The 15,399-nt window shown below is 39.2% G+C and overlaps 1 protein-coding gene and 1 long non-coding RNA gene across 3 annotated transcripts in view; both read right to left on the bottom strand.

The window, feature by feature from the left end:
* The window catches only part of GUCY1B1 (guanylate cyclase 1 soluble subunit beta 1), a 47,551-nt gene extending 32,577 nt beyond the window's left edge, over window positions 1-14,974 (bottom strand). Inside the window, exons 1-2 of one of the 2 annotated variants that reach the window (XM_082726803.1) lie at window positions 14,851-14,974; window positions 14,091-14,164 (exon numbers count right to left, since the gene is read on the bottom strand). In XM_082726803.1, the coding sequence (XP_082582929.1) occupies window positions 14,091-14,164; window positions 14,851-14,853 (77 nt within the window). In that variant the 5' untranslated portion in view covers window positions 14,854-14,974. Of the gene's footprint in view, window positions 1-5,407; window positions 5,557-14,090; window positions 14,165-14,850 lie in introns of those variants that run through there. The other variant, XM_082726802.1, reaches the window with a different exon arrangement.
* Window positions 5,408-13,340, bottom strand: LOC309862667. Its single transcript, XR_014310645.1, has 2 exons — window positions 13,277-13,340; window positions 5,408-5,556 (listed from the first exon to the last, which is right to left on the bottom strand). It is a non-coding gene; the product is annotated as an uncharacterized lncRNA (long non-coding RNA).
* Window positions 14,975-15,399: the final 425 nt, after the last annotated feature.

The raw sequence follows: 15,399 nt of genomic DNA, 5'->3' as shown, positions 1-15,399 counted from the left end.
AAGTTGTGGATTTATAATTATAGTTTAATTTATATTAAATATAAAAACGTTTAAATAGAACTTTTTAAAAACAAGAGCCATAATATAACCCAGCTTCCTCGCTGTAAGAGATACAGTGTGCAAAAGTATGTTCTAAGCTGTTGAGGAGTGAATATGTGTGTATATGTGTGTGTGTGTGTGTGTGTGTGTGTTTAGTACTAATGATCATAGTGCTTCCCATGTGCAGGTATTCAAAAAATTAAAGAGTTGTATATAAGATGTGGAAGTCTTCAATTTGCTGAACATACATAGCTATTAAATTGAAGAGAGCACATCTTCCAAACTTCAAGTTTTAACACCAGATTTCAGTGAAATACCCCCAAATTATGAAGGTACAGTACAAACACTGACTTACCTTTTGATAAATGCTATTATGTATCTTGTACATTCTAGTTTCTAATTGTATAAAGATATGAATATAAAATACAGGCAGGGAAACCTTTTAAAGAACCCTCCACTATCCTGATAACCACTGCTATTATATTTGAGTTGTTCATACTTGAATATACTTGTACGTATGACACACACAATTATACTGCCTTAAAATCTCCTTTTTTGACTTAGTACTTGATGGATATCTCATTTTATTAAATACATTTCTGTACTTTGCATAAAATTGCATTGTATAGACATTGAAGTTTCAGTAGCTATTTAGATTGCTTTTAATTTTTTTTGGAAGTATAAACAATGTGATGAGTAACTTTGTAGTTAATAATTGCATTTCTATATAATTATGTAATTAATTCTTAGGGATTGATGATTTGCGGGATATGGATAGCCTAATTCTTCTCATTTTGTCACTAACATTCTATTACAAAATAGCATTGGTCAACAGATCAGCATTTTGAAGCCTTTAATTTAGGGCACTCTAATAAAATATAGATACATTTTAATTAAATATATAATAAAGTATATATAAATTAATTTATATTCTCACTTTGTGGTATTCTCTCTCTTCCAATTAGGATAAATCAGATAACATAAATTTCTATAATAAACTCAACTGCTCAGAAACACTCACCAATCCATAACAACAGGTAAATAAACGAGGTACAAATAGAATACGCCATCCCTCTGCATAAAATAGAAGAATGACTATTTCCCTAGAAATCCCCTAACCATGAGTCAATGCATTCCTTCTTTCCTCTCTCTTGTTTTAGTAAAATAAGCTCCCTTATCTTTTAAGCTTTACTTCCTGAAATGATCAGCCCAACATGCTCCCTTGAGGAAAGCTGAAATATAAATTAAACAGCAGTACATGGAAAGAAATAACTGTCTTCTTTGAAAAATGTCACACTAAATTCTAATGAATATTTAAAATACTTAGGATTCCTTATTTACATTTATCTTAGAAATCTTTCAAAATTTTAGGTGGCTCTTTAATTACTCTCTCCCTATCACCCCAGAAAAAAGGGTATTTGCCACAAATATTTGAGCGCGTATTATGCCCCCAGGCACTTAACTAAGTACTTTTAATATATCAGTGAAGGAAATAAAGATCCCAGCCTTCAAAGAGCTTACATTTTAACTGGTAGAAACAATGAGCAATGAATATCTACTCAAATTTTATAACCTACCATTAGGTGATGAGTGCTATAAAACAAAGTCGATGAGGATAAAGGGGTGAGAGTAGGGATGTAGGAAGAAGAGGAAGGATGCAGTATTAAAGATAGGGATGATGAGAGGCTTCCTTGAGAAGTTAATTTCCCAGCAAGAATTTAGGAGGTCAACTGATCTCCATGACCTAATCTTTCTGGACCCATTTTCCTTTCTTCTGTAAATCATTCATCTTTTTCCATCTTCAGGGGAAAGGAGAATTTACAGTGCAAAGGAGTAGCATGCAAAAGACTTAATTTCAGGCAATATGGTCAATGAAGCTACTAGAAAGGCTTTCTCAGTGTGTCTCAATTCTCAGTATTACTGTTCTTCTAGCTTCTGGGCAAATTTATATTTGCTCAGGCTTTATGCTATCAAATGGTTTAGCCTCTGAAAGGTGCAGAGATTATGGTAATAACCATCTCTCAGATACATCTTGAAAACAGATATTTTTCGAGGGAAGCTTCAACAGGCACCCTTCTGACATTACACTCTTCCTTCACTCCTCTTGGAGGTATTTAGTTTTTTTTGTTTTGTTTTTCACTAGCTACTTAAAACCACAGAGGGTGACCAGCAAAGAAAAGCTGGGAAGTAAGCTAATATTCAGATTACATAAACAATTTTTATAATTCAAGTAACATTAGCTCACCTCATTCTCCATAAGTTTCTAGCTTTTTTTTTCTTAAAAGCAAAAGTAAAGGATGTGTCACATATATAGATAGAACATTTCTAACAATATTTAAGGTTTATCTTCTTGACAGTTTCTTTGCTGCTTAAATTACCCGAATTCAGCCACAAATCACCCGAATTCAGTACATGAACCAAATTTTCTAGATTTTCAGAATACATCTTCTGAGAACTAACTTTGTTTAAATTGTTGCATACACAAAGCAAGTATGTAATTCCCTGTTATTTAAATTATACTTAGTTTACATGTGAAAAAAACCCCACAGGTTGCTCTGAGAAACAATCTTAAATTTTCTCAAGAATGAAAAATCTGGGACATGCTTTTTTTTTTGCCAGTAACTTTCAGATGACAGCAAATATCATATGAAACCAGAAGTAAACTGGATTGGAATATATTCAATAGTGCTCATATATCAAATGGCAACCAAGGGAACTATTATCATCTTATCTCCGAGTTTGTGTTATTATATCCTGCTGCTTCTTACTATGTTAAGTATCTCTTAGATTACCCAAAAGAATACAGCTTTTCCTTCTTTCCAAATAGTATCGCTTGCAGTAGTTTGTGTTACCTTTACCTATATACTCAAGAACTGTATTTGGGCTAAGCATTACATCTTGCACTTGGTGCATTATTCGATAAAAGAAGTCAGCAGAAGGGAAGACATATTGAGAGATTTATTTTTAAAGTGGCTTAAATGAGGTTGGATGAAGTGGGAAAAAGAAAAAGGCACTTTCTTGGGTTAACAAGTAAACCTAGATGGAGAGAAACCCATCTGGTTGCATCTGTACCATAAGTCATAGAGTTTTCTCACAAAGCACGCAAAAGCAGCAGCTGAGCTATTTCCATACGCGGTTGCGCTAAGCCTGGGCCAGTTCACCTCTCAATATTTCCGTTTCTTCATCTGTGAAATAGAGGAACAGCAGTACTTACCTGGAGTCCTGTTGGTTGGCAGATTTAGTCTACCTAACGGGCTTAGAATAGTTTTCCCACCCACTAAATGCCCAATACAGCCAACCTGCAATAGTCTAGTTGTTGAAGAAGAGGAAGGAGGAGGGGCAAGAGGAGGAAGAGAAGGAAAGAAATGACAGTCAGATATTGGGAATTTGTATTCAGCATCAAAAGAGTCAAACTAAAGGTGCACTTAATTTGTTCATTTGATGGTAAATTCTCTTAATTCAAGTAGCCAAGAACAAACAAATCCTGTCTCCCCTAAGAACTTTTATTTTTTTAAGATTTTATTTATTTATTTAAGAGAGAGAGAGAGAATGAGAGGGAAGGTCAGAGGGAGAAGCAGACTCCCCGCCAAGCAGGGAGCCCAATGCCAAACTCAATCCTGGGACTCTGGGATCATGACCTGAGCTGAAGGCAGCCGTTTAACCAACTGAACCACCCAGGTGCCCTTCCCTAAGCACTTTTAAAAAATAAAGACCAAGCTTTCACCTGAAGATGGAATAAGAAACCATCATACTCCATGTATTTGTGGCCACAATAAGTGTTTAAAAATTAGGTAGGAGTGCATGAACAATTTTCCTAGTAGCAATTTCCTACTTACTTTTAATGATGGCTATTTGTTGGGATTTAAACTCATCATTTATTTACACTAATTACCATTCCCCAGAAGAGCAATAGGTATTTTTACGGTGATGTTCTGTGGTTTTGGCTTTTGAATTTTGCTTTCTTAATCACTGATGCCAAGCCCAAGTGCTAGAATAGAACACGTGCTCAATTAATGTACGAATGTTTTAAAAGTCGTGAATGCATTAATTAAACCCATTTCCCTCACATGTTTCTTAAACTGCCTACTAAAAATCAAACAATCAAACATGACTGGCAAAAGTGAGCAGTTTGTTTTCAAACTACTATTTAATTTTTATTTTTTATTTATTTTAAAGATCTTATTTATTTGACACAGAGAGTGGTCACACACAGAGGGAGCAGCAAGCAGAGGGAGAAGGAGAAGCAAGCTCCACCGAACAGGGGAGCCCGACGCGGGACTCAGTCCCAGGACACTGGGATCATGACCTGAACCAAAGGCCAAGGCTTAACAGACTGAGCCACCCAGGCACCCACTATTTAATTTTTAAAGACTAGGTACATGATTCGTCATAAATATCCATTTAGCATTTCTCATAACTCAATAATTGAGATAATGCTTAACTGTGAAATGTGAATGTACAAAAAATGGAATTCATATTCTGACACTGAATTCCTGCTGTTATATACTTTTCAGAAAAGTTCAGTATACTAGAAGGCTCTGACTTTTCAGTAAAGAGGTTTTCTGTAGAAGTATGAAAGTATGTGTTAGTAGACCCTGAATACAGGCATCTTAAAAATAAAGTGCCAAAGCAGGGTCTGATCTCAGGAGGAAAAGGTCAGCACACATCAAACAATCAACCTGACCAATTGTCTTTAAAAACCATTATCTCAGAACAAGTTTAATTCAAAGTCAGAACGTAGATGTCATCTTGACAATAAACCCCAAGATGGTCTATTTCAGTGTACTGGAAGGACATCATAAATGCTGAGTTGTTTCCAACCAGTACTAAAATTAAAAGCCCCTGCTTATAAAACAGAGATAACTAATATAATACCTAAAAAGTTAAAAATTCACGTTTTTTTTTTTCCGAGTGCTTGTGAAGTATTAATGACCCCTCAATTTTCAGTAATGGGTTTCCACTAAGTCTGAATCTGAAAAGGAGAAACTGGATTGAGGCAGCTGCAGAGGGGAGAAGCAAGGGGGAGAGACTGGCCCTTTAAATGCAGGGACACCAGCTTCCTGCTTGGAGTCTCTTTCAGTTAATAAAGGTCCCTCCTTAAGCCAATGTGTCTACTCATCCAAGTACGGTAAATAGTAACAATAAATGCTGTTAAGAGTGACACAGACTGAAGCAAAGTGACATCACTCAAGATACATAATTGCATTTTTTTTTCTTGATACAGGTGGCCAGCCACAAGGGTCTCATCAGTAACTGCCTGAGTTCTGAAGACACATCCATAAACATCTCCTGCGAACCATTTTCAGTAGCTTCATCAGACAAATGAATGCACTTAGATCTGTGTGTGTGCACTTCATCGTGAACTCACCTTGTGTGCCCGCTGAGTCACAGTTCTTCTAAAAATAAATAGGTTGCTCAAAATTTCTGAGGCTCTGGTTTTCTTTAGCATATGTGCTAGTTGGTGGTGGATAAAAACCACCTCTAAAAATGTCACAGCCAAAATCACCTGTCTGTGTGCTTGAAAAGCCCAGGGAAACAAAAACAAAAATGAGTAGTGCTAATACACATGCAATTGCCCAGGCCCATGGTAAACTGGCTGCCTTGGGAAGGGTCAGAGGTCCTTCTCTTTAGAGGAAAGCACATAATAAGATCATTGCAAGCCTACCTCGGTTCAGGTTCCTGCTGTGATCATTAGATTAACAGCTGAGTGATTTGAAACAGGGTTTTAAAGTCATGAAGCTTCAGCTCCCTTACATACAAAATGAGGACAATGAAACAATTCTATTTTCTCTGGTGTTTGTGAGGATTAAGTGAGACAATGAGTATAAAGCACATTTCAATCCTGGGGACTGTGGCTGAGGAACTCTATGGTAAGTGTGTGGTATATAAGAGCTGTTACATTTAAAACTGAATGACATGATGATCATTCTCATCAGGTTTTTAGATTTAATTTCAGTATTACATATTACAAACACTTATCTACAGTTTATAACACTGACTTCAAACAGCACCATTATCTACCCAGCTTTTAGATACCTGCTAAAGGATTCAGTCTTGTCCTGAATCCAGTTCAATAGCTGGTTTCTGGTATATAAAATTGGTCATTCAACAGTAGTGTTTCTTTCTTTCTTTTTTTTTTTTAAGATTATTTATTTATTTGAGAGAGAGAAAGAGAGAGAGAGAGAGAATGAGAGAGAGAAAGCAAGCATGAGAGGGGAGAAAGTCAGAAGGAGAAGCCGACTGCCCACCAAGCAGGGAGCCTGATGTGGGACTCGATCCTGAGACTCCATGATCGTAACCTGAGCTGAAGGCAGTTGCTTAGCCAACTGAGCCACCCAGGTGCCCCCAACAATAGTGTTTCCAATATTTTATTATATCCATACACATAGGGAGATGACACAAAAGAACTCTGACTCTTCCAGAGGAGATCCCATTATATACTGCTCTATCTCCTGCTTTTGCTATTAAAAAAAAAAAAAAAAGAGTCCATTTCAACAGAGTTTATATTGTTAAATAGTGGTTATAAATGTCATCACTCTGACATAATAAATCCTGGTTACAGAAAAAAAATCTGTGAATGTGCATGTGTTCTACTCCCTGGAAATTAAAAATGTGAAGGATTTTTTAATATATGTATGATATTTTATATATTAAAATATATTTTATATATAGACACACACACACATAATATATAAACATATACACACATACACATGGGGGAAAAAGAGAGTGAAAGAGAAGAAGAAGAAAAAGGCAACAATATACCAGGCTCTTTTCTAGGTAACTGTTACAAAGGCTAGAATCTACTAAGACAAAACAAACATTAATGAATAATAGAAATACGTAATTATAAACCCTGGTAGGTATTATGAAGAAAAACTACAGTTTCGGAGGTGAGAGAAACTTTCCCTTAGGAAGTCACATTTGTTTTGCCATCTCAAAGCTGAGACACATTTCCATTTCTGGGTGGGGGATGGGGAGGGTGAAGAGAAGGAAAATCTGCTAAGCACAGGTGTTCTCCTGATACATAAAATTCAAAGTCTTCAGGACTGAAAACTGGCCCACGAGGCTGGTGTGCTGAGAGAAAGCAGGGTACGTGGACTGAAATGAAAGGTCTCCATGTTTGAGTGATCTGAAAATTGATCACAAAGCATTTTGATTAAGCAAAAATTTAGTATTTCTTGATTTGACAAAAAATGGCAAGGAGATCAGAATACACAATGGATCTAAGACCACAATAACAAAGAGGTATAAAAAATACTTCCAAATATTTGCCTTTTACCTGGAATAGAGACTTCTTTAACCTCAGTATTTTTTGACAGGAAAATTTTTTTAAAAAGTGCTCCACTTTACTGGACAAAAAAAAAAAAAAAAAAAAATTTCCCACAGTTTCCTCTTTAATGAACAATGAGGCAAAGAAGCAGATGGAAAAGCTGCAAGTACTCATGTCTTCTGAGTTGTCACTCTCTAAATTGGGCCAGTTCTACTGATTTCTTAAGGCGTGTTTTCCTGTTAATGTCTACATGCTATCGACTCATAACTATTGCTTTCCAACACACTGAGGAGAAACATGTGCTCAAGTCCCTTATCCTGCAGAGAGGCAATAGAGTGGAAAGGATGTTGTTCTTTGTGAACAGTAGCAATGTCTTGTTAACATTACCCACAGCTATGTCCAAACAGATCAAAAGGGAGAAGAATACAGATGTTCTAATTTTTCCTCTGGCTCTGATGTTAATGAGCAAAGCTCCTTCTCTCAAATACCTAATTAAATAATGTTTCTATGATTTTTTTTTTCAATTCTCAAAACAAAGACCTAGCTTGATTTCAGGGGGATACTTCGAATCATCAAAGAAAAACCCTGAGATCAGGCTATGACCTATGCTATCACCTACGTATCATGTTGCTCACCAGGCATGGTCCAGGTTTAGGGAGAGTCCTTTGTGAAGAGCTCACTGGCAAATACATGAAGGGGTTTACACATGGACATCTATTCCTCCTCTAAGAATAACTTCAAATGCTAGTGAGCTTATCAACCAGCAGACTGTGCCTACCTCCTTCAGGTTAACTAGCAGGACTTCCTACAGAAATAGGTCTTGATCCTAACAATTATCGCATTTACCTATTTTTATCTGTATATTATTTCTTTAATTTGGACTGAGGATATTTCTGGGTATGACCATTAATATGATTTCATTTTTGTATGTGTATTACAATAGCTCCTATGTCTATCTTAAAAGAAGCATTTCTAACCTTTGGCACCAGAAGACCAGGGTTGGAGTCCTGACCTTTTAGCTTCCTGTATATAATCCCTAGGACAGTCCTTTAACCTCTTGGAATCTCAGCTTTATCATCAAAAACAAACAAACAAGAAACAATATTGCACTCCCTTATATGTGGAATCTACAAAGGACAAACTCAGAGAAACGGAAGTAGTAGCTACCTGGGGGTGGGGGTAGGCGAAATGGGGAGCTGTTGTGCAAAGGCTAATATACCCAGTTATAAGATTAACAAGTTCATTATAACTAAATAACACTGTATCATATACTTAAATGTTGCAAGAGAGTAGATCTTAAATGTTCTTACCACAAAAAGGAAATGGTAACTGCATGATGAAAGTGGTAGCTAATACTATGGTAGCAATCACTTCACACTTAATAAATGTATCTAATCAACACATCTTACACCTTAAACCTACACAATGTTGTGTGTCAATTATATATCAATAAAGCAGGAAAAAAGTTGACCTGGAAAAGTCTTTCAGAGTCCTGGGATCTAGCCCCCATCAGGCTCCTTGCTCAGCAGGAGCCTGCTCTCCCTCTGCCTGCTGTTCTCCCTGCTTGTGCATCTGCTCTCTCTTTCTCTCTCTCTTTCTCTCTCGCTATCTCTCTCTCCCTGTAAAACAAGACAATAAACTCTTTAAAAAATAAAATAAAATAAAATAAAATAAGGCAAAGCACATTGCCTTATTTTGCTTGTTTTAATTTATTTTTTTAATAAAATGTATAGGAGGAGCATTTGCTACATTTTCAAACAATAAATAGGGATTAGGGGAGGAGGGACTAGAAAAATATAATGTCAGATTGATTCCAAAGTGGAACCAGCATCACGAAAGTAACAATTTTTCCATAATCTGCAGAATGGAGAGGGTGGGTGGGACAGTCAGATCCAGAAACCCAGTCATGAGGCTGTTGGAGAAGCACAAAAGAAAGTGCTAGGAGCCAGAATAAAAGAAGAGGAGAGTCTAGGGGCACTTCAAATTCAAAGAACTGATACCAGTTGTACAGAATGGACAAAAGAGAAAAATCAATGAAAATGACCAGGAAGTCACTACTTATCCTAGAGTGATAAAGGAACATTTAGTCTCTTACACCTCCATGAGCTACTATTGCTTAAAGGAGAATGTCCAGTCTTTCAAAGGAGCTGGGGAAGAAAAAAGTCAAAAAATTTGGTTCTAGAGTGAAATTAATAGCTACCATTTATTAAGCAGTTACTTTTCAAAAACCGTGTTAAGCATTTTTGGACATTTTTCAACATTTTAAAACAACTCTATACAACAGGAATTATGTTTTCCTTACTCCCAGAGGCTCAGAAAATTTAGGGAATTTGGAAAAGTCACATTACTAGCTTATAGCAAAGCACTTGCCTATATGAACGATAACAATCTGTGATTAGCATATTCAACAGATACATTAATTTCAAAACTGAAGATCAGCTTGTTTCTATGCTTGAGTTATGAGCTGCTTTCTCTTTTTAATCTTTCCACGTCTGTGTTATAGACAGAACAAAACAAGAAAAAATAAGACAAAAATATCCTAACAACTCTTAAAAGAGTTAGTAATATGGTAAGATTTTATTTAAAGGCAGGGAGTATATCTTACTTTTGTACCCTCAGTGTTTAAAACTACACTATGCTCATTAAAAGTAAACTTAACTAGAGGGATGCTTGGGTAGCTCAGTTGGTTAAGCTACTGCCTTCAGCTCAGGTCATGATCCCAGGGTCCTGGGATCTAGTCCTGCATCGGGCTCCTTGCTCAGTGGGGAACCTGCTTCTCTCTGCCTCTGCCTGCCACTCTGCCTGCTTGTGCTCTCTCTATCTCTTTGACAAATTAATAAATAACATCTTCTGAAAAAATTTTAAAAAATAAAAGTAAGCTTAACTAGAGAATGAAAAAAGGAATAAATCAATGAAGGAAAAGGTACGCCGCCCTGTTGTTGGTAAATCAGATAAAACCATACTAAACATATATGAATTCTTTATTCAAGAAGGATGATTGACAAAATTCTAGAGGAATTTGCTCCAACACACAGAGTTTGGAGCACACACACTTGTGTGCTCCAAACACAACTAATAGTGTGATTATATCACTTTCAAATCTCATTCTAAAATTTTGATCCAAATATTTATCTCGTACTTTTTAGTAAGACAAAGAAGGGCTAAGCTACATATTGTACAGAACTATGGAGTTTCAAATCTATTTTTAATTTGTTCCTTGGCCTGCTCAACTCAAGGCAAAATAATTAGTTTTTAGGAAGGTATTGTGGTTTTTTTTATAAACTTTATTCATGTTAGATTTTTTTTTAATTTTTTAAATCTATTTTTATGTTTCAGGGAAGCTAAACCAATCTAAAATTGAATCCATTAATTTGATAAAATGATTAATTTCATCAGGGATGGTGGAAGAATGACAGATATGATTAAATCAAGTAGTTAGGTGCTTTTCTAATATCAATAACCTGACTTCATGTCTTCTCTGAAATTACTGATTTTTTTTCATCATCTTTCAACCATGGCTTCTAAAAGGACCATCTGAAAACTGAAAAGAAACCAACAAAACAAGATTTTAAGTAGATTCAGAGGTCTCTTTTTCTTTTTCATATGTATTGGTGGTTTGATCAGAGGTAGTAAACTGAAGCCCATGGATTAAATCCAGCCCATTGCCCAGATTGTCTGATCTGAGAGCGAAGAATCATTTTTCCATTTTAGATGGTCACATTTTAACAGTTATGTCCATACCTACATAATATCCTCCATATTGACTTTTGACCTGCAGCACCTGGATTATTTACTATCTGGACTTTTAAGAGAATGTTTGCTGATGCTTAGTCTAGACATTTTTTTTTTTTTCTTAAAAGGAGGAATTTAAAACCTCTGTGAAATGGTTATATTATTGGTAAGAGTGTAAGTGGATACAGAGTTTACAATGAAGCATTTTTGGCTCATACCACTTAGCATTTGTTGCCTGGAATCTGTTACTTAGGATTTTATTTGTCATTAAATGTTTGGCATCCTTTCTTATGAAGAATGGATGGCCATTTCCTACTAAACCGAAAAAAAAAAGTGTTATATTAAGTTTTATAAATATCAATTTACATAGTTTCTCACAGACCAAAAAAGGAAGATAGAGACATTTGGTGCTTACCGAGACCAAAAAGAAAAGAAAAATATTACACATTTAGTTTTTCATAAAAGATTAAAACAGAAAGTATACTGCATATTGAACCATTGGTCATGAAGGTCATGATCCTTCCTTCCTGGAGCAGAGGAAGAAATTGAAAGGAGGCATCAGAATCTTCCAAGGAGAATTTTCAAATTAGATCCTCCAAATTCTCCTCTCCTGCCCCTATGCAATGAACATCTCTTTGCTGTGCTAAGGGAATGCTTTTCCAAGGAGTGCAAAGTAACCCCTCAGGGGTACTGAGGGGTTGGGAACCAATGAGCTGCTATAATCCCTCTCAACACAGAAAAATGAGCAATGTTCTCTATCCCAGATCATCCATGGTACCCAAGAAAATAAGGGCTCCAACAGAAGGGACACTCAGGCAAAAAATGATCAAAGTTAACACCTGCATTCCAACACTGGTTTAACTATAATAGTATTCCCCTTGCTGGGGTACATAATTGTTGCAGGGGTACATATAAAAAAGACTCATATGATTTGTTTCATTTTACCAGAAAAAAAGATTTTGAATGATTCAAGTTATTAAGACTTGAACAGATTAAGACTACTATTCAAAAATACTTAGAGACAAATTAATAAGTTAAACCAGATTGATGTTTAATTAAAAATTAATATGCTTTTTAAAAGTAGTTACATTACATACTTTTGTTGTTACAAAAGTAGAATGTAACAACATTCTTAGCCTACTCTGACAGAGTTAAGTTCTCACACCACTGGAATTTGAGTATTTTTTTGGTATTTTGACCTTCTCTGGGGAAAATCTAGCCAATATAAACAAACCATTTGATAATTTAATTTTTGAAAATTTCTGATACATTTCTCTATAAAGTATAATTTTTCATCTTAGTATTTAACCATGATTTAAGTTGATAATGGGTGGCACATACACTCTAAATTTGGTTAAAACACATAATAACTATTTAGCCATAATAACTATCTTTTATTATGCTCTCAAAATTTCAGATATATTGTCATAGCATATTCATCCAGAAATTTGGGGATTTCTACATTACAGATGAGAAAACATGTGGGAGATACACAGAATGTTTTCATAAATTCACAAAGTGGCTTAAAGATAATCCCATACTTAAATTACACTGCCCAAAATCTTGCTTTTGACATCTGCCTTCTCTTTAACTCTAACGAGCAAAATAAAAATTATGAAGGTATTCATAAAGCAAACAGATTCAAATCCCAAAGTAAGCTTTAGTGCCTGAATGCTCATTTGATTCAATCCATAATTTCCAAATCCCCACTTCTTTTTATTATATGTTGATATGTCCTGTGGGTAAGATAATGGCTCATGGAACATGAAACCAGGCTCAACCATACAGACCCAAGGAAGGGAAAGTCGCATTCTAGTGCTTAATCCTGGCCATCTCCATGGAAACAGACATTTAAAAGAAAACATTGTCATGTAACTGCATAATAAGACTTTTTAGAATTGATTGCCAACAATTGCAATGTATTTAGCAAAAAAAAAAAAAAAAAAAAAAAAAAAAACATTGCCTGAAACACCACCTACTTGATAAAACAAATGAAATCAGTGAGGTCAGGAAATGAAAGTAAAGAATAACAACGTGCTCTCCTCAGTCCACTCAGGTAATCACTTCCTCTCCCTCCATTTCAATGTGACAGATTGTCGTTCCCCTATGAAAACCCATATATATGGTTTTGGTATAACTAGTTGGTTGTGCTATCTATACAAGTTCAATGCAAATTTCGCCAGAGTAAGAGAAGAAAAAGAGAGAGAATTTCCTTAGACCGAAATGTTCAACCTGCCCGCGGAGAGGACCCATCATTGCAACAGGCTTGAAGTCTCAGATGTCTGTTGTATTTCCGTCCACGTCCAAAGTCCTGCCAGTGCTAGACTAAAACTAAGATGCTCTCCTGCAAAGAAGCCTTGTAGAAGCCAAAAAAAGGGGAGGGGTAGATTTTGAGAAAATGAAAGAAAAAAAATTCCAATTTTACTTTATTTCAAGTGAGTAAATGCACTTGATTCAGTAGCTCAAGAAATCATCTCAAGAGAAGCGACGTTTAGCGCATTAAAAAGGCTTAACTATTTTATGTGTCTGCGAGGTGTCTAAATTCTAAACGACCCAAGGTTTTCCTGTTTGTTTCTAAGGCCTCGGGCTCTTTGCACGTCGCGGAGGCCTTAGTGGTCCCCGGGGCCCCTTTCCGCGTGGGAGTCTCCCGGCTTGCAGAAGCTCGGAGCCGCCGCCCGGGCGCTGGCAGAGCGTTCCCACGCTCAGGCCGGGTCGGGAGGCCGCGGTGACCCCAGGGGCTCCTTCCCCGGGTTCGCCCTCAGGGCCCCGCCCCGGCCGCCCCTCCTCCCCAGGTCCCGGCTCCGGAGCGTGGGAGCGCAGCTGCAGCCGGGAGCGGCGGGCGGAGGCATCTCCAAGGATGCGCGCCTGAGACCCAGGCAGGAAGTGGAGGATGCAGTGAGGCGCTGGGGACATCGCGGGGGCCGCCCCGGGATGCCTCCCACCCCACCCCACCTCGCGCGCGCACACGCGCGCGCACACACACACGCACGCACACGCAGCGCGCGTCGCCAGAGCGGGGCCCAAGCTAGAGGGGCCCGTCACTTACTTGATGTCTTCCCACACCTCCGGCCCGTAATTACGGATCACCAGCAGCTCCAGCGCGTGATTCACAAATCCGTACTGCAGGGACAGGAGAGACCTGAGTGTCAGGGACCAGCGGTAGGTGGGAAGGGGCTCGGGGGCGAGGCAGCAGCACCAGCCGCCACAACTCTGGTTTAACCTTGTCCCCTGGCCCCTGGCTCCGCTCTGTTCGGGGTGCTCGGTGCTGAAGAGAGGCATCAGAGACGCCACACCTCCACCCCAATAAAAGGCAGATCCTCTCCGCCACCGTCCGCCCCATCGCCGTGCCACCTTCTTACCCCTCCGCTCACCTGTCACCGCTCCGAGGCAGGAGGGTGGGGGGTTGGGGGTGGGAGGGGGTATCCGGGCAAGTGTGGCAAAGGGGACGCGAACCCGGCGCTCCCCCCGCCATTGGCTCTCAGCCACCCACACCAGTGGGGTCCGTCTGAGCCGAAAATGCCCCGCGCCTCAGCCGCAAGACCCCTTCCCGAGCCTGGGAAGTCGCGGCACGGTGCCGAGCGGTGGACCCTCCGCTGAGGAGCAAAGGCAATGACCGCCCCCGTCGCGACCCCCAGCGTTCCCAAATCCCTTCTCAGAACACAGGCAAGACCGCGAGACTGCTCCCGCGACCCGCGGTGCGATCCTCCTGCCCCCGCGCCAAGCTCGGGTGGCTCGGCCGGTTCCTTAGGGCAACCAGGCCGGGCACAGCGTGAGGTTCCCAGCCTAACCCGACTGGAGACACTCACCATGGTGTCTGCGACCCGAGCCGAGGAGGCAGCTCCCACGCAGACGCACGGCCGAAGGGACCCGGGTGGCGGCTGCAGCAGCGACAGCGCAACAGGACCGCGGCGGCAGCATAGAGCTGGAAGCAGCGCAGCCGCCTAGGCCCGCCCTGATTGCCACCTCTTCGCAGCCAATGGGGAGTCGAGCCGCTGGAGGCCGGTCGTTGCCTCCCAGTTTTCAACCAGTCAGCAACAGAGGAGGGAATTCGGATGCTCTCTGCGCTGCTGCGCTCCAGTGCCTTCCAGCCCCCGCCCCAGTGACAAGGCTTTCATTTGAGGCCATTACATGACGACGGAGAAGCCCCAGTCTTGCTTCTTGCATGAATTCTGGGGGAGGAAGAATGCAGCTGTTGGTGTCTCATCAAATGCATTCTTACCCAAAGATCTACCTTCATGGGTAGCAAAAACTAAGGATGAGTGTGTGTGTGTGTGTGTGTGTGTGTGTGTGTGTGTGTTGCAAGGATGAGTGTGTGTCTGTGTGTATTGCAACAGACAAGCCCTAAAAAGGACTAG

This window comes from Mustela nivalis (genome assembly GCF_964662115.1).
Source record: "Mustela nivalis genome assembly, chromosome: 4".
Taxonomy (NCBI): Eukaryota; Metazoa; Chordata; class Mammalia; order Carnivora; family Mustelidae; genus Mustela; species Mustela nivalis.
This window is presented reverse-complemented; position numbering and strand designations above follow the sequence as displayed.